The following is a 19,591-nucleotide window of genomic DNA, read 5'->3' as shown; positions in this document are numbered from 1 at the left end:
TTTCTTATCTGGCAAATGAGGGGAAATGGTCTAAGGAGATCTTAAGATCACTTCCTGCCATTAAACTTGTGATCATTACTGTGTTAAAGAGATCTAGTGTTGTAATCAATGGCTCAGTCAGCCAGGTGGTACCTAGTAATATGGTAGGCACTGGATATACAGAAAGAAGAAAAATCCTCATCCTAAAGGATACAATATTTGCTTATAAAGTCAAAGGAAGTAAGGTGATTTTTCGGGGAAAAGGTGCTAACTGTTGAAAGAATCAGAAAAACCCTTATACAAGGTGATACTTGAGCTGAACTGGGGAGTAAATTGGAGATTCTAAGAGGTAGAAATGAGCAGGGAAATGCATTCTATATGTGGAGAGAGAATATGAAAAGAGGAGATGGAGTGTCCTCTACAAGGATCAATTAAAAGTGGTTTGTATTGAATTATAGAATGTGGGTAAAGGAGAAATGTATGATAAAGTTGGAAAAGTTGGTAAAGGACTTTAAATATCAGACAGAATGAGCTTTAAAGTAACAATAGTAATAATAAGCAATAGTAAAATAACATTTGGATATCACAGGATTTACAAAGTGCTTTATGCAAACCATTTCCTTTGACCTTTTGCTTCTGTGACTCCGGATCTTATGAATATCTTAGAAAGTCTAAAAGCTGCTAGTGCCCAGTCACATTGCGTAAAATGTAATTTAAAAGTTCCAACTACAGTATACTAGATTCAGCATAACACCATCTTATCAAGCATTTATAGGAGTACTTGGAATCAGTTAGCTATCTAAACTAGATAGTAAATCTATCCAGTTCTTTGGTAAATTGTGGGACCTGGAGTCCAGCAGAGCTGAGTTCAAATTTGACCTCAGACCTTTACTAACTGTTTGACCCTAAAGAATTCATTTTTCCTTTATTTGTCTCAGTTTCTCATCTATAAAATGAAAACATGGGAGAAAGAAATACCAAACCCCTCAAATACCTTTGCTGAAGTCCTTATGTAACTGTAGAGTTAGACAAGGCCGAACAACAACAAAATGAGATGCATTTGTAAGGTGCATTCTAAACCTTCGATGGTAACTATTCTTATTCTCAAATACAATTTGCCCAGATCACTAATATCAGTCCCGACTTGGCCTTTCTCCTCTCTTGATCTATTTTATCTTGGACAAAGGTAAAAGCTGTTTTACCACTTTAGCACTCTGCATCTCACTTCCCTCGTTTATCAAATGAAGTTAGATTAGAGCATCTCCAAGGTTCCCCCTGCTAATTTTAATGATCCAGGAGAGATCAACAATGAGAATGTTAGGACATAAGTTGCCAGGCTCCAGAAGCAGTCCTGAGGTAAAGGCAGTAGAATCAATGCCTTTCCTAAGTTCCTTTTAATAAGTGCTCAGCCATCCCTTATGTTGCCTTATATCCTATCAGTGTTCACAGTATACCTGTTGAGAAGGCAAACAACTGGCCTCTTGATGGACAAACAAAATGCCTCTGCAGATTTTAGAAGCAGGGAGCAATCCTCAGCAGGGTCATTCTGTTTAGAGAAACTGTACTGGGAAAACAGAGGATGGTTATTCTACAGAAGGTGGTGACACCCTTTCTTTCCCCCCTTCAGAAAAATAAGCTCCCAGAGAAACATCCTGCAAATAATTGGACTTTCAAAGCTTATTTTGTTTCAGACAACACAGGCAGGACAAAATAGGTCATCCAGTTGAGAAAGCATATAATATTGGGAAGAAAGATAGGCAAGCTGGCTGAATGTCTCCCTGAACTCTGGCCTGTTTTTTGTTTGTTTTGAGGAGAAAAGTTGGGATTAAGTAAGTAGGTGACCAACAAGTATAATGTGGGGGAAATTGAGGTAGTAACTAAAACCCAAAGAGTGAAGCCAGGGTGGAACCTCAGAGCTTACCTTCACATCCACTAATATTTAATAGTTCTTTATTGCTTGATTGATTAATCTCTCTAAGCTTCAGCACTATTTGGTAGAAAAGACATAGAAATCCTAGGTTATAATCCCTCCCTCTTCCATTTAGTCCTTGTGGGACATTAGGAATAGGCATTTCCCTTCATTAGATCTCAGTTTCCTTATCTGTCATATGGGAACATTTCCTCCTTTATTTCATAGGGTTGTGGTGAAGGAATCAAATGAGAGTGAGAATGCAAAATTCCTTTGCAAAATAGTAAAGTATTACATTCATGCAAGTTGTGGGTAATAATTAGTAGTAATAGTAGTAGCAATAGTAATAGTAGTAACAGTAGGAAGTGTATGAATGTATATTCTAGTCTAAGAGTTGCATATAGAGAGATCATGCCTCAGGAAGACCTGCATTCAGTTCTGGTCATAGAACTTTACTTACTAGCTGTAGGACTCTGGACAAATCATTTAATTGCTGACTGACTCAGTTTACTCATCTGTAAAAATGGTAAAAATCATAGAATTTACCTCCTATGGGCATTATGAGGATATTCTGTGCTTTACAAATCTTAAAAATCTTCTATAAATGTTACCTATCAACATTATCATATCTCTAGCAGAGTACACTAAATAAAATAAACCCTTAAGAAATGTATGTTGAATGAATATTTGAATTCTTCCCTACTTCTAACACCTCAGAATTCTGTATTCATTCAGTAAAATTCAGCAAAGGTTTTCTGAACTGCAGCTCCATTCCAGTGTTGTTTTCTGGGTTATAGCATAAAAAAAGAAGTTTTCTCACTATCCTGATTCTGCCCTTTTTATCCTGACTCTTTCCCTTTCTATCTTTGTTCCACTAGACAACTGGTTTAGACTCTCCAGTCCTCCTTATTCATCTGTAAGAGGAGGGGTGTGGGACAAGGTGATCTCTGAGGTCCCTCCCAACTCCAAGTAGATGAGGCTGCAAGTTTAGTTGGGATATCTTAGTGCCTGAGCCTCTCAATGCACCTTCTCTGATCATACAAAGAAGCTTGAAATACTGCTTAGAATGCTATAATATAAAAGAATGATACTGGAATGTAAGATTTCATATTTATCAGTTTCTGCAGATTGATCAGTATATGCTATTCATTTATTGATCATTACCTAGTAGTAATTCCAACTTTCCTCTCTTCTAGGGAGATTCACCATCAGTGGACACTCTTCGAAGGCTTATCCAAGAAGAGTTAGGGAAGCAACTTGAAAGTAAGTGCACTGGGGGCATCTAGGGGTGCAGTGGATAGAGCACCAGCCCTGGAGTCAGGAGTACCTGAGTTCAAATCCAGCCTCAGACACTTAATAATTACCTAGCTATGTGGCCTTGGGCAATCCACTTAACCCCATTTCCCTGCAAAAACCAAAAAAAAAAAAATTAAGTGCACATGATCCATTATAGCCCTGTTATAAGGAGAAAGCAAGATGGTGGAAGGAAATGATTACTAGCAAGGGTATCAGTAGATGAGTCTTCGAGTCTAAGTGTAAGTTCAACCACTTTCCTTGAGAAATGCATTTCACCTTCTAGGTCTCAGTTTTGTTAGCTATGAAATAACATTGTTATATTGGTTCATTAAGCAAGTATTTATAAAGTTTTCACTATATGGATATTAGAGGCACAGAGACAAAAACAACATCCCTTGCATTCAAGGAGTTTGCATTTCTAAGAGAGAGAGGGGATATGTACTAAATGGGAGGGACTAAATGTACTAAAAAAATAAATTAGGCACAAATTGAAGTGTGGTTGGCTTAGCAATTTAAGAGATCAGGATAAGTTTCCTTTAGAAGTATATTCAGGATGAATGAGGCAGAGGTAAAGATAGCCAGAAGGAAGGCAGAAGGAAGCAATATGAGGTAGAGGTGAAGATGGAGCACAAACTGGACATAGGTATCAAAGTAGTTGTTTGCTTAGGATATAGAGAAATGGTGCCAACGTCAAAAAGAAACAGATCCCTATGGGCCACATATGAGATTAGAAAAGTCATAAATTAACATCATCTATGTTATATTTTTATTTATTTTATTAAATATTTCCAAGTTACTTTTTAATCTGATTAGGGCCATACTCAAAAAGAAGTTTAATGTGGAGTAATCTTAGTGTAGAAGAATAAATTCAGATAGTGAGGGGCTTTGAAAGTTGCATTTTAGGGGTGGCTAGGTGGATAAAGCACTGGCCTTGGAGTCAGGAGTAACTGGCTTCAAATCCGGTCTCAGACACTTAATGATTACCTAGCTGTGTGGCCTTGGGCAAGCCACTTAACCCCATCTACCTTGCAAAAACCTAAAAACAAAAGTTGCTTTTTATCCCAGAAATGAGAGGAAACTTTTGGAGCTTTTTGAAAATGAGAGTGTCATGGTCAGATCTATGATTTAGGAATATCACTTAAGCAGCTATATAAGAATGGATTGGAAGACTAAAGATGAGGAGCCTAGTCAGAGATTCTTGCAATAATATACTGGAGATCTAATACGAGGGTCTTTGATAGGTGGTGGTCGTGTAAGTGAAAGTAGGAAATAGATATGAATGATAGTGTGGAGTTAGAATCCATAGTACTTGGAAACTGATTGATTATGAAAAATGAGTGAGAGCGATGAGTTGAGAATAATTCTGAGGTTGTAAACAGGATAATCATGCATATAACATATCACAGGATAACCATGCATATAACAGAAAAAGAAACATTAAGAAGAGAGAAAAGTTGTGGGAGGATAAGTTCTGTTTTGGACATTTTGGGTTTGAGATGCCTACAAGACTTCTAGATGGAAGTATCCAAGGTTGCAATGAAAGACTGGATCACAGAGAGAGAGAAATATAGACTGAGTCATTGACACAGAGATGAACATTGAACCCATGGGAGCTGATGAAGACTGAAATAATGTAAGAGTATATATATATATATATATATATATATATATATATATATATATATATATATATGAGGAGGGTGGCTAGGTAGTACAGTGGATAGAGCACTGGCCCTGGAGTCAGGAGTACCTGAGTTCAAATCTGGCCTAAAAAAAAAAGTATATGACAAAAAGAAGATAGCAGGACAGGGCATTAGATTTCATTTGCAATTGGAAAATAGTCTAACCAAAAAAACTGAGGAGTGGTCAGATGGGTTAGGAAGGAGAATCAAAAGAGAGAAATGTTATGAAATTTTGGGACATTAATCTCTGTACTTTTCCAGGAAAGCATTGAAAGAGAGATTATCTTGTGGACCTTTTCCAGATGACCCACATGATCCAATCATAGAAAAAAATCAGGAGAGAGTATTTAGGAGAATGTGGCTAAAAGTAACAAATTCTTCAGAGAAATAAAGGCATTTTAAATTCCCTTAGTTTTCTAATATTCCTTTTTCTATCTTTTAATATTCCAAAGCTACATATAGCAGATGAATAACAAAAATAATAGAAACTTGATAGGGCTGATGAAGGGAGATTTTTTCCTAAGGAATATTAATGAATTATAAGTTATTGGAAAAGCCCTAAAAGGAGATATCAGTTTATATTCTTGGTCAGGACCAAATAGTTTTGGTTATTTCAAAAGACTATAGGAGAGCAGGATAATAGATATTTTCATGAATCAGATCTAGAAATTCAGAGTTATTCTGAGCCCTAGAAATTCCCTAGTAAAAGATCATTAGCTACTCATCAGGATAATTTTTTTTCCAGATCAGGTAGGGAAAAAAATTTTTTTAAAAACTTATGTTCTCACCAATTCAAAACTAGAAATAAGAAGTCATGAGCAAGAGGCCAGATAATCTACAATTGTAAAAATAAAACAAAACAAACTGCTGCAGGAGAAACATGATCTCTGTGTTAGGATGACTAAATTATACTATTAGCATATAGTATATTACTTCCTCTCTCTAGACCTCGATACTCTGATCTGGAAAATGAGGAACTTAAACTAGATAAGCTCCCAAATCCCTTCTCATTCTAACATTCCATTTTCTGAAGTCCCTTCATTTCCTAAGATTCTGTGTCATAAAATTTCTTCTGGTTTTGACATTCTATGATCTATCTTGTAATACTCTGCATTATAAGATCCATTTCAATTCTAGAATTCTACCTCTTCTACCTAAATTCTACCTAAAACTCCTGTTAGCTCTGTTTTAATGTTCCAACATTCTGACTTCAAAGGTTGCTTTTGGATATAACATTCAGCAATTCTAATGGAACCAGTGGATACTACCTTAAGAGCTTTTGAAAACTTCCATGACTGGAATCATGTGGTCATCTGGAAAAGGTCCTTGAGATATATTCTCTCTTTCAATGACTTCCTGGAAAAAGTACAGAGTGTTATGTACAAAATATTCTGCTATGCAGCTCCTAGTCCTGCCTTCCCTTTGTGGCCCAAAATCCTCTTAAGTAATAGTCTATAATTCTTCCTTTGGCAAGGAAAGAAGAAAAGTATATAAATACCTTCAATGTACATATATAGATAAAAGAGGGAATTCATTCAGTATCCAAATATAGGAGGTACAAGGAGCATTGCATTTGGACTAAAAAGGAGGTTGACCCAGATAATAACCTGGTTAGAATGAGGCAGTGCAATATAACGGGGTGATTATCATCTTGAAGGCAAAAGATCTGAATTCAAGTCCAGTCTTTAACCTTAAAGGTTGTATGAACTTAAATAAGACAGTTCTTTCTTTGGTAAATGAAGGTATTGATGAATTCTAAGGTTCCTTCTAGCTGAAACAATTTCTGAGTCTAAAAATGCATAAGTATTGGGTCAGACTCAGTGTTAGAGAGATTAAAAGCAAGACTTTCCCTTTTAAGTCTCGCTGTGCTGCTGGCTTGCTGGCACCATAATATAAAGAAAGAAAGAGAAAATTATAGAATTGCTGACACCATAATGTTTAGGGAAAAGGCAACTAAATGGGACAACAGTTAAAGTGCTGAACCTGGAATCAGGAAGATCTGAGTTCAAATTCTGTTTTGGATACTTATTGGTTATGTGGTCCTAGGAAAGTCACTTGCCCTTTGTAACCCTCAGTTTTCTCATCTGTAAAATGGGGATAATTATAGTGGAGCTAGAAATACTTACCTCAATGAGTTGTTGTAGGGATAAAATGCGATAATATATGTAGAACATTATGCAAACCTTTAAGAGTTTATAGCTGTTGTCATGAGGCATTTAAATTGAAAAGTGGATAGTGGACTGATGCCCTTACAGTCAGTAAAACCTAGGTTCCACTTCTCCCTCACTTACTAGCTGTTTGGCCCTTCCTCGGTTTCCTTACCTATGAAATACAGATAATTTCACCACCTATTTTAACAGATTTTTGTGAGGGTCATATGAACTTAACAACTCAGAATCTAACCTGGCAGGGAGGAGCAACAAATTTTGAGTGTGAATGCAACTTAGACTTATGTGAGGTAGGAGTGTGGTAAGGCTGGGGACCCTGAAAATAAGGACTGTGCTCTGTGTCCTCCAAGGATCTTAAATGAAAGATTTTCATGGGGAAGTAGATCCTGGGAACAGTAAATATGCCTTAGCATAATTTTCATACAGACTCAAGACCTTTCATTTCAACCTGGAACTAGACTATCCCTAGGGATTGATATTCTGACTTCAACAATGCCCAGGTCAGAATGCAAATCAATTCTATTGAATTCAGGCCAACAACAAAGGCAATTAAACACTAACTATGAGCAAAGCATGAGAGACCACAGAGGAGCAGCCATTCTAGGAGTAAAGAAGCTGTTGGATCAAGCCGCACCTGAGACTTACTAGCCAAATGATGATAGATAAATCATTTACCCTGTCAGTTCCCACAGACACATACTCTCCCTAAGACTTTATATTGTAGAAGAATTAAGTTGTCAGTCTTTATCAACATAAGATTAATTATATTTTTTTCTATCAAACACCTAGGATAGCTGTAGAAATCATTTTAAAGAACCTCCTATGTGCAGAGTCTCATACTAATCACCAGTTGTGCAAAGATCTTAAAAAGTTACAGAAATTAGCCTCAAGGAGCTAATAATCTAGTAGTGAACTATGTATATATGTGTGTACATATAGTTATATGAGGTATAATCCAATAATGAAGAAAGTACACATATAAAATTATGTAATAAAAGACATAGCAAATGAAATAAACAAGATAGGTCAAATGGATAATGTGAGAGGTTAGAGGTGATCTTTATCACTTTCACCAAGAAGGATCAGGCTAGCCTTCCTGGAGGAAGTGGCTAAGCCAAGTCTTAAAGCAAGGAAAGGAGGATCACTAGAAGGAAATTTTGCATATTGGGAAACTGGAATGAGGGGAACAGTTCTAGGCATGAGAGATATCTTGTCAATGACTTCAGAAAGGGCACAATATGTGCATGAAGGTAGGAGTAGCTTGAAATAATGCTGGAAAGTTAGGTTTAAATCAAATAGTAGAAAACCTTGAATACAAGATGAAGGAATTTAGAAGAAATAAGAAGTCAGTGAAAGATTTTAAGAGATGCATAAAGTAGAAGGAGCATTGAACTTGGGAGTTAGACATCCGACTTTGAAGCTTATGTGTAACTTCCCATTTTTGTGACCTTGGGTAAGTCAATGTAACCTTCATTGTGACCAGTTTCCTCATCAGTAGAGTGGAGATAATTAATATAGGTTTGGGGGAAAGTACCTTGTAAACCCTAAGAGGCTAATAGAATGTGAGTTATTAACTTTGAACAAGGACAGTGTCATCTGCATTTATCTGTTTTTCCCACAAGTACCCAATTAGACTTAAAAGTTCAAGTTCAGAAATACAAGATGCAAGATATATATTTTATGTTACACAAGAATCTATGTGGGGGAAAAATGGGATTGGATTTCTGTGGATAACAAGTTCAATATGAATCAACAAAAAGAAAAAATAAGCACTCAAATTGCATAGATACAGAATCATAGAATTTCTGAATTGGAAGGGAATTTATCTACCATTTAATCTAATAAATTACTTACATAGAGAGATATGCAGTAAGAACCCACACAAACAATTACATACCTAACAAGTCTTCATCGAACTTCATTTTGAAATCTCCAATGGGAAGAAATTCACTATCTCCAAAGAGAGGTCATTCTTTTGGGGAGAGTCATAGAGTTCAGAAAAAGAGTCTCCTGGTCAGACCATATCTAGAACATTGCATTTAGTTCTTGGTGCTGCATTTCATAAAGGACCTTGAGAAAATGGAGAAGCAAAGCATACATAAGAAGTCAGAAGAGAGGCAGCTAGGTGGTGCGGTGGTTAGAGCACCAGCCCTGGAGTCAGGAGAAACTAAGTTCAAATCTATCCTCAGACACTTAATAAATTACCTACCTGTGTGACCTGTGTCAGGCAAGTCACTTAACACTTGCAAAAAAAAAAGTTAGATAGAATGATGATGGCATTGAAGATCAATTTTGCCAAGATTTATTGAAAGATCTAGGAATAAATTTTTAACCTGAGAAAAGAAGACTGTGAGAGACATCAGTCTGTCTTATATTAATGACCATTTACTGTTGGAGAGACCTTAACTATTTCCTCACTCTCTAACATTCTTATCAATCTTATTCATACCCCATACAACTAGGAAAGCTTAGATCTAATGAAAAGGTAATGAATTTGGGTAAATTGGTGGGATTCCATCCCATGTGATTAGTCAGAAGGTTCTAGGTGGAAGTGGATTCCCCCTTTTGTCTACACTATCCTGGGGGGGGGGGTAATTTGATATAGATAACTCTATTTGCCTAAGACCAAGTGATTAGAATCAGTCCCTGACCCTCATTATTCACCTCTCATTATAATATTTATTCTCATTACTTGTCAACCAATCAGAGTTGATTTCCACCCTCATGAATACTTACTCTTCCAAGGGTATATCAATATGGAATGGGTCCCATGAGGGTTCTTTGGCATTTAAGAGTGCCACTGACCCTTTTTATTAATTATCCACTAGCAATAATTAAAGCAATGATTAATTACCCAGAAACTATGTTTCTAAAACTTTTCAGACATTGCATCAGAGATAGCAAAGATGTTAGTGTTCTTCAAGATTTGAAAGGTAGTTATACAAAAGAGAGATTAAAGCTATTCTGCCTAGCTTCAGGGAATTGAAGTAAAAATAAGGAAAGTTTCAGAACATCATAATGAAGCCACTTCTGAGGAAAACTCCCAAACAGTTACAGTTATTAAAAAATGAAATGCCTTTCACACAAGGTAGTGAGTTTTCTCCTCAAAGGAGACCTTCCTTCCCAGTTGGACAATTACATACAATTGTCAGATTCCAATCCAGGTGTGAACCAGACCAGATGGCCTCCAAGTTCCTAACTAATTGAAATTCTGGGATGATGTGATTCTAGCCAACATGAAAGAGAAGATTCTTAATCTTATTTGTGACAGTCTAGTCCTCTTTGACAGCCTAATGAAGCTTAATACTGCTAATTTTTGTCAGCTAAATTCATAATTTAAGGAAATGATGAATTTTAGTAAGCAATCCCCAAACCACCAAGAGAGTGGTCCCTTGTACTACTGATTCATAGAAGCTTTTCAAGTCTTTTCAGGTCTTTTATTCTTTACACTTACCAAATATACTCTTATCATTATATAAATATCAATGAGATGATAGGTATCAGATTCTGAGCATCTCAAAAATGCACCTTATTTGCTACTATGCAATTTGGGCCTCTAAAGTTCTAATGTTATCTATCTTTCCTGAAATCTCTCTGTTTTTTTCTTCTTCACAGCTAAACTAGCATACCTTCTAGCCCAAATGCCACCAGCACATGTCAGAGCAACTCAGGGCCGACCAGGACCCCCTGGCCCTCCTGGAAAAGATGGCCTTCCTGGAAGAGTAGGTCCTATGGGGGAGCCAGGGAGGCCTGGACAAGTGGGTTTAGAGGGGCCATCAGGTCCCATGGGGCCTAAAGGTGAGTGAATATGTAATATTCAGATGAGTTCCAGGAGAGATTTATTTGCTTAGTCTGTAACTATAAGCAGATAAGAAAGGTATCCCAACAAAGTAGATTATATTCAACAAGCCCCAACTGCCAATGGTTGAACGATTAGCTTATAACATAGAATATTATATCTTTTAGCAGAAGGAATTCGTGCCTCATAGATTTGGGCACAAGTTCTAGCTCCAGCACTCACAATGTAAAGCTATTAGAAGAGTTTTTCAACTTTTCTGAATTCCAGGTACCTCATCTGCAACATGTTAATGATAATATGTCCTGCCTACTTTCCAGCATATTATAAGGAAAAGTCTTTGTAAACTCTTAAGTGCTATAAAGAGTTTGTTATTGGTAACATTTGTCTTCCCAGAGGGGATACAATTGTAAAAGAGGGAAAGACAACTTGACAACTTTTAGTCTATAACTTTTCAGGCATTACTGTCTTTCCATTGAATGATCTTTGTTCAATTATACAATAGAGGATGGGAATTTAGGAAACCTGGATTCTAATCATAGCCAGTAACTCACTCTATATGACTTTGCCCAAGTTACTTCATTTCTCTGGGATTGTTTCATATTAAATAAAAGGGATGAACTAGATCTTTCTTTGTGCTAGGATCCCCTTGTCAGTCTAGTGAAGTGTATGGACACTTTCTCGGAATAATGCTTATTAAAGTATGAAAAAATAAGATTACAAATGAAACTAATATATTGAAATGCATTATCAAAACACCTGCCCTGTACTAGGTGATCTTTTTCAGCTCAATATTTTATGTTCCATATTCTAGCATCCCATGTTTTTTTTATCTCTTCTAGTTCTAACATTGCATGTTAAACATTTTAGAATTCTATGCATCTCAACACTATGGTTTTCACTTCAACATTCTACATTCTCAAGGTCCTATCATTTCCAACATTCTATAATTTATGTTCTAAAATTCTTTATTCTAAGGTCTCATCTAGTTCAAACATTTCATTTTCTGAAGTCTAACATTCTGTGATTCTAAATTAGTTTTATTCATTTGTGCCACTGAATGTTTTGTATTTATTGTTTTTAAAATGAAAGCTGGTTATTAACAGGGATTTCTTAACCATAGTTTGCTACAAAGGACTTTAGTACATAATAGAATTATAGTTACAGCAATAATTAAACTCAATGTGGGAATAATAAAATATGTAAATGAAAACTTCTCTCCCTTATGTTCCTTTTTTTCCCTAGGTGAACGGGGTGCAAAAGGTGATGAAGGACAGCCTGGAGTTGGCCAACGAGGAGAAATAGGACCTCCTGGAATACCAGGTAAGTTTGTTAGCCACACTCTTATAAGATGAAGATGTGTAACCACCATGGAGAAAAGAACTAAAATAAAGGCAGTCAGACATCAAAAGCAGACACTTTTGCAAAAGCATAAGTAATGTAGGATGATTATGGTTGTGATCACTTCTGGTGAATTCAATTTCTCTTTAAAGATTTTCCTAAAGTCTCATCCTTTATTCTTCTTAAATGTTTAAATTTACTGTCCTTTAATAAAAAAAATAGGATGCAGAGAAATAAATATTGAGTTAGGAATAAGGAGACAGGTTCTTCTGCTATTTATATGACCATGAGTCTCCCATTTCCTCCTTTGTCAATTAAGAGGGTTGGCCTAGTTAATGTCAATTATCTCTTCCAACTTCAGAATTTTATGTTCTGTAGCACCTACTCTTTTCACCATTCTGTGCTTTTATTTGTTCTGAAATTGCATTCCATCTATAAATTCTATGATTATGTTCTGAAGTTCTCTGTTCTAAGGATTCTTACTGCTGATACTATACTTTCCATCTTCTGCTTTATATGTTTTAAGGCTCCCCCCAAGTTCTCAAAGTTTGTTCTAATAATTTATTTGGTAAGAAATCTCCTTCCATTCAAAGAGTGAAATTACTTATTAAAAATCATTTTTAGTGCTTTCTGGGGGGGGGGAGGGAAGCAAGATTGGGGGAAAATTGTAAAACTCAAATAATATCTTTAATAAAAATAAATTTAAATTGAAAATAATTTTTTTCCATATTTGCTGATTGAGGATGTGGTATGTTCATTCTGAATCTAAGTAAACTTTGTTCAGAACTAGAGATTTAAAAAGATGAATGAAACTGAATATAGTTGATCGATTCATGTGTGTGTATATGTATATGTGTATATGTTCTTTCCCCTGAAAACATAATGCTTAAACTAGTTCAGGCAAGCCATAGTTCAGTCCTTTTGGATTCTAATTAATTGAAGTTTCCTTATAAGTTGCTTTAGATCAGATGAGTCTGGCACAGACTTGGTAACATACTCATCAACAAAAACTTATGTTGGAGGTTTAGCTAACATCTGTCTTTCTGATTTTTTGAATAAATATGAGATCTAAATAGGGATTGTTTTTTCTTTGCTCTTGATAAAAGGCTAAATCAGTTTTTATTTATTTTGTTCTGTGGACTAGGTCAACCTGGGGAGCCTGGCTATGGGAAAGATGGCATTCCAGGGAGCCCTGGTCCTCAAGGAGAAGCAGGACAAGCTGGCCTTCCTGGTCCTCCAGGGCCACCAGGCCCTAGTGGACAATGTGACCCTTCTCAGTGTGCTTACTTTGCTAGTCTCGCAGCCCGGCCTGGCAATGTGAAAGGACCATAGCGGGTACCTTGGAGACCAAGATTTGAGAATTTTCTGAAACTTGAACTTTGAACTGAAGAAGAAATCAGGAGTTCACAGATCCCCTAGGTCATGATGTCACTTTTTATTTGATTTGCAAGGCTTTCTAAATGATTAAAACCAACAGATGCTGCCGGTCGGTCAGATTATCATTATTATTATTATTATTATTATTATTATTATTATTATTGCAAGGATTAATATTATTATCCTTAAATATTATGATGATTATTTTATAGTTTTATTTGAGGTGAGAGGGTTTTATTTTCTCATCTCTAATGTCAGAGCACATGGTATTTTCCCGTTTTTATCTTTGTTTGATTCAGATTGGTATCACCAATGTTACATCTGTTTGCCATTTTAAAGAAAATATTCGCTCAAATATCTCATCCCCAGAGGACAGAATAAGTAGACTGAAGTTCAAGGAAAATTTCCTAACAGTTAGAGCTGACTACAAGTGAAATGCACTATCTTGAGAGATAATATATTACTATCACTAGAAGACTTCAACTGAGGTTGGATGGTCATGTATCCAAGAGAGGCTATTTGGTATAGTGGAAAGAGCACTTGATTTATAGTCAGAAGGCATGAGTGCAAATCCTTGCCCTATTAACAGCTCTCTACCCATATGACTGTGGTTGGACAAAGTCATTTCATCATGGACTCTAAGTTGACTGAAAGGGTATGACTAGATAATATCTCAAATGCCTTCCAATCCTATGACACAATGGGATCTCCAACTGAGGTTGGAATTGGACTGGTTGACCTCTCAGTTTCTAATACTTTTCTTGGTGCTAGAAATTGGTAGGTGGAGCAGTTCCTCATATGCTACCACAATCCAGAAGTAGTTTAAAGGAAGATGATGGTCTTCATATATCCCTATGTCAAACTTTAAAGAAAGCCTATGATGAAAGACCTCCATGAAGAAGCAAGAATTGCCCGTATTTTAGTAGGAAAAGAAATAGACACACTAATGAAAAACACTATCCTTTCCCCTTGGACTTCCGGCATTTGGAGGTTGAAATAGCTCTCCAGAACATTCAACCTATAGTATATTTGACTCTTCATACTCACAAAGAGTAGACACATTATTTTAATGGCCAGAAGGAATGTACTAGGCTCTCATGCAAGTGACCAGAGAAATGAAAGACATGTGGAAGAACGTGGGTACAAAAAAGGAAAGAGATTTTATTTTTGCCCACAATTTCCCTTTGTTTTCTGTAGGTTTTCATTTTAAATCTTTGGGCTAATAATTTATAAGCTGAGATTGTAGGCTAAGCTCTACATTTATGATTTCTGTGATTCTGAGAGAGATTTGATGTAGGGATAGACAGTGTAGATATGTGAGTGGAGCTAGGGAATAAAAAGGATGATAACAAATAATTACATAGTGATTTAAGTTTTGCAATGGTTGCAATAATTCATTTCCTTAACCTCTGCAATTCCAAAATAGGTAGGATCAATATGATTCCCAGAAGCCCATATTTTCCAGAAGCATCATATCTTTAAACAAAAATTCCTGTGTTCATACAAAGTACAATTGTTTTCCTGTCTGAGATTGAAATGCAAAGATCCCTTAATTTTGAGAGTAGTGGAAGAAGAAAAGAAGGAAGGAAAGATGGAAGGATTTATCAAGTGCTTGTTATTTGCCAGAAACTGTGCTAAAACCCTTACAAATATTATTTCATTTAAACCCAAAGCAACTCAGATAGGTCCTATTATTATCCCCATTGGCATCTAGGAACTGAGGCAGAGGGGGGGTTACTTGATTTAAACAGGTTTACACAGCTAGTAAATATTCTAGGCTGGATTTAAACTCAGGTCTTCCTAACTCCAGACCCAGTCTTCCACCTTACTGTCTCTGGAGCACCAGGTTATACTTCTGTGTCTGCTAATTTACCTGTTTGAACCTTAAACACATCCTATCTGGGTCTTAGTTTGCTCCTCTGTAAAATAAGATTGAACTGCATGATCTCCAAAGTCCTTTGTAGCTCTAAAATCCTGTGATTTCAAAGCCTATGTTTGCTGTGTCCTTGAGGGAAAAAAAATACACTTTTCTTAGACATGGAAAAGCTATTCAGATGCAAATTGTTGTGCAGACTCAGAGGCTAATACTGAAGCAAGACAAATCAATCATTTGCTTTACTAACACACTTGGCCCTGGAGCACAGACAGTTGCAGCAGTCCCAGTGAGCTACCTATGGTCTAAACCTGTTCCTTTCAGCCATCGGTTATTGATTTAAGCAATGGGAGCAGAGACTTTGCAAGAGAGTGGCAAATTCCTTCTGCCCACATATTTTTAATGCCTGCTATGATCAGGGTCCTGAGCTCAACTCCACAGTAGGGGATGCACAGATGAATTAGAGACAGATTCTGCTTTTAAGAAACACAGAGAGGAAAGACAAAGGCATAATTATAATACAGACATAAAATGCAAAATATTCAGAGAGATTTAAGGGGGGGGGGAATACTGCCAGAAGCTAAGGGCTCTAACCCTGGTGTGTGGCTTTTAAACCAACTTCAAAGTCTGCTGAGGACTCAGTAGTTCCTTCTTTGAATAGGCTTATAGTATTCTCAGCTGTGTGTCAAAGGAAATTTTCCTGGAGAGGCTCACTGATCACCTGTCAAAGATGTTGAAGAAAGTAATCTTGCTCCCATAGTGGTTTGATTAGATCACTCTTATGGTCTGTTTTACATGCCTTTAGAATGGTGTTAAGTGCTGTGAGGACTAGAATAACAATATTGACCTTTTTCTGTAATTTTAGGTATCTGTGGTTCCTTCAATGTGGTATTTCACTACTACAGATCATAACTCCTTCAGACTTTAGAAGATGGTTTAATGAATTCCTATGGCCAGGAATATTCATCTCCTGGTGATCAATTCTCTCTGGTTATTAGTCTTTCTGAATTTAGATGTGCTGGGCCAAAGTGGAAATGACCTATAGGGATATCCCAGTGCTTAGCACTAAGGCTTTTTTCAGTTTGAAGGGAATTGTCAGTATTTAAATCTACTGACATAATTTTTGAGAGACCCCTCCCATCATCAATACCCCAACAAGGCATTTGGGGAGGAAATTATTAGAGAAATAAATAATAAATGATAATCACAATAGTAATGATGATGCTGCCTTCCTAATATACAGTGTTTTAGGTTAGGTTTTCCCATGTTTTTTTTTTCCCCTTAATATCCATTATTCTCCATTATCCTTTCCAACAACCTACCTCTGATTCTGTGAGACTGGAATAGATCTCAGTTTCTTCATTTGTAAAATGGGCACAATCATGTTTGTTCTCATTGTATTTCAGTGGGATATTATAGGGAAAGTATTTTGCAAGCCTTAAATGTTCTATGTTAATATGCTTTATTACAGTTATTACTGTTATTATTCTTGTGAGTTATTAAAGTACAATTAAGGTGAGTTGTAGTCTAATGCCATTTCAGACACCAAAGGTCTAGAAGGTTTGCAGTTGCCTCAAAATCCTGCCATCAATTTATCCTGCTAACTATCTTTGAAAGTTCAATTCCACAAACTTTCCCTATGATCCTTTTCTGAGCAGGTTCCAATTTTAGGTCTCCTGGTTTCCAGATGGATTTAATGAGATCATTGCCTGCCCTCAACTGTGTAACAGAGAAATCTAAGAATACTTTTAATATAAAGCAGAGTTTCCAAGTTTTTGTGCAAACCTAGTGCCCTGGGGATTCAAAGAACCTGGATCACCAGTGCCTAGGAGAGAAACTTGCTTGTAGTAAGCTTAATGAATGCTTATTGAATTCCTATGGGTGATCATTTTGACTGGCAGAAATCCAGAAAGGTTTTGTGGAATACTTAGTGCCTGACACATGGTTGGTTGGTTCTTGTCCTTTGTCATCAAAGGCACATAGTAGGCCCTTAACAAGTGTTTGTTGACTGACTACCTGTAAAAGCTCATGTATGAGCTTTTGAGTATTGAAAAGCACTTTAAATCAAAGTCCTAGCATTGCTGCTTGCTAGCTAATAGCCTTGTGGAGAAATTTGCATTTCTGTAGTATAAAGCATTTTCCTCACAACAATCTTACTCTTATTTTTATCCCTATTTTTCAACTGAAGAAGTTGAGATTCAGGAGAATCCTGGTCCATATTTAATAAGTATAAAAACATGGATAAAATGTTCAAGATGGAAGAGACCCTAGAATAAAGTAGGTTAGAATCCAAAGGAATCCTAGCACTTAGAATGTTAGAGATGAAAGGGACCTTAGAACCAACCAGAAAAGGAAAGAGAATGTTAAACCTTAAGAGACAGTAGAACATAGAATGTTAGAAATGGAAAAGAGCTGACTCTTTTTTAGTCTGACTCCCTCAATTTTATAAAAGGGGAAACTGAGGCATGGAGAGAGGTATAAATAGAATCTAGATCATATGACTGCCAGACTTTTCATGTCTGTGGCTCAGCTGTTTTGAAGAGGGAGGAATTTTTGCTGTGAACACTAGAATATATTTAAAGATGATTAGTCCCTTGGGGCTGACTTTTAATTTAGACTTTTAGTTCTTATCACTTAACTCCCATCTCCCCCAAATTTTTTGCTGTTCTGTGCTCCTTAGAAGTCAATAAGGTTAAGCTGACTTGACTTGCCACTAGGGAATAAACTCAATCTATCGGAATGTAAACAGTTTCAGAACTTCATTTTTTGAGATTGGTGGGAAGCTCATTCAAGTAATAACACTAATTGCTATGGAGAAGATTCAGGCAGGCCAGAATTATTCTAGACCACTGGCCCTGAACATCTTGCTTACTTAGATGAGAAATGACACAGTGGAAGGGAGAGAAGCGGGGTGCGGGGGGAGGTTGGAGTTATGAGCTGATTCTCCATCTTTCTCAATAAACTATCAAGTCTAACCAACCACTTGTCTTCCTCAAAGTTTCTTCCCAATCTCTGGAGATCAGCAGACAAATCTTGGGCCATTTTTGTTCTTAATCTTTTAAACTAAAGGTAAAGTTACTCTTGCTTGCAAACAATGCTAGAATGACAATCATAGGAGCATCTAACCCTAATTTTCCTTGATGTTAAGAAAGCATTCCCTAATCAAAGATAGATCATATAAGTGCTGTAATCCTTGCTTTTTTTAGGATGAGAAAACTGACATTTATGGAGGTCAAGAAACTAAATCAATAATAACAGGACTCAAACAGGTTTCCTGATTCCAATGCTTTGTCTATAACACTGCATCTTCATTCCACTGACTCAGTATACTATGACACAATTATGCAAGCTTTACTGATGAACTGCAAAACCTCTAAGATCTGAAGTTTTACATTTATAAAGGGGGAGGTGGACTTAAAGTTGTATTTCTTCAAAGGATGCTTTAATGCTTTATATCTAATATATGAATCTTCCTAACTAAGCATAGGATGGAATACCAAATGTGCCTCTCTCACTCTCTTGTTTAAAAAAAAATCTCTCATGGGAAAGAGTGTGTTTGTTAAGTTCTTGAAATTGATATTATTTGTTATTTGAAAACTTTCTTTTATGCTTTCTTCAAACTTTCAGGGCTGCTTCTGAATTATTGTCTTTTCCTTCATCCCCTTTCCCTTTTACCCTTTCCTCTTTTTCTCCCTTGCTCCCTTCTTTCCTTGGAATGAGAGATTGTTTTCAATCTCCAATCATGGTGCTATTTTATGAAACTGTATTTCCCACTGATTCTGCTGTGAAATTGGGTTATTAAAACTATATAAAACCTGAACATTGAGTAGAAGGTTTATTCAGCCATATTACTGTTGGAAATACTTTGAACAAACTACTTTTCTGGACCTTAGTTCCAGCTTCATTAAAAATGAGGGAATTGGATTGGATGAATTCTAAGACCAAGGATTTATATCTATTATGGGAGAAATATCTTTTCCGTGTGATATGGTAGGCTGTTGTTAAGTAATTCAGTTGTGGCCAACTCATCATGAGTCCATGGAATTTTCTTGGCAAAGATACTGGGGTGGTTTGCCATTTCTTTTTCTAGTCCATTAGGCAAAATGAGGTTCAGTAACTTGCCCAGGGTCATATAGCTAGTAAGTATCTGGAAGTGGATTTGAATTTAGG

The 19,591-nt window shown here is 36.4% G+C and overlaps 1 protein-coding gene across 1 annotated transcript in view; it reads left to right on the top strand.

Moving 5' to 3' along the window:
- Nucleotides 1–19,233, top strand: part of COL22A1 (collagen type XXII alpha 1 chain) — a 665,867-nt gene extending 646,634 nt beyond the window's left edge. Inside the window, exons 61-64 of the mRNA XM_074202703.1 lie at nt 3,085–3,151; nt 10,650–10,832; nt 12,076–12,153; nt 13,316–19,233. Of these exons, the coding sequence (XP_074058804.1) occupies nt 3,085–3,151; nt 10,650–10,832; nt 12,076–12,153; nt 13,316–13,503 (516 nt within the window). The 3' untranslated portion in view covers nt 13,504–19,233. The remainder of the gene's footprint in view (nt 1–3,084; nt 3,152–10,649; nt 10,833–12,075; nt 12,154–13,315) is intronic.
- The last annotated feature ends 358 nt before the right edge of the window (nt 19,234–19,591 follow it).

Source organism: Macrotis lagotis, chromosome X (genome assembly GCF_037893015.1).
Source record: "Macrotis lagotis isolate mMagLag1 chromosome X, bilby.v1.9.chrom.fasta, whole genome shotgun sequence".
NCBI classification, from domain to species: domain Eukaryota; kingdom Metazoa; phylum Chordata; class Mammalia; order Peramelemorphia; family Peramelidae; genus Macrotis; species Macrotis lagotis.
The sequence above is the reverse complement of the archived record's forward strand: the minus strand, read 5'-3'. Positions and strand labels throughout refer to the sequence as shown.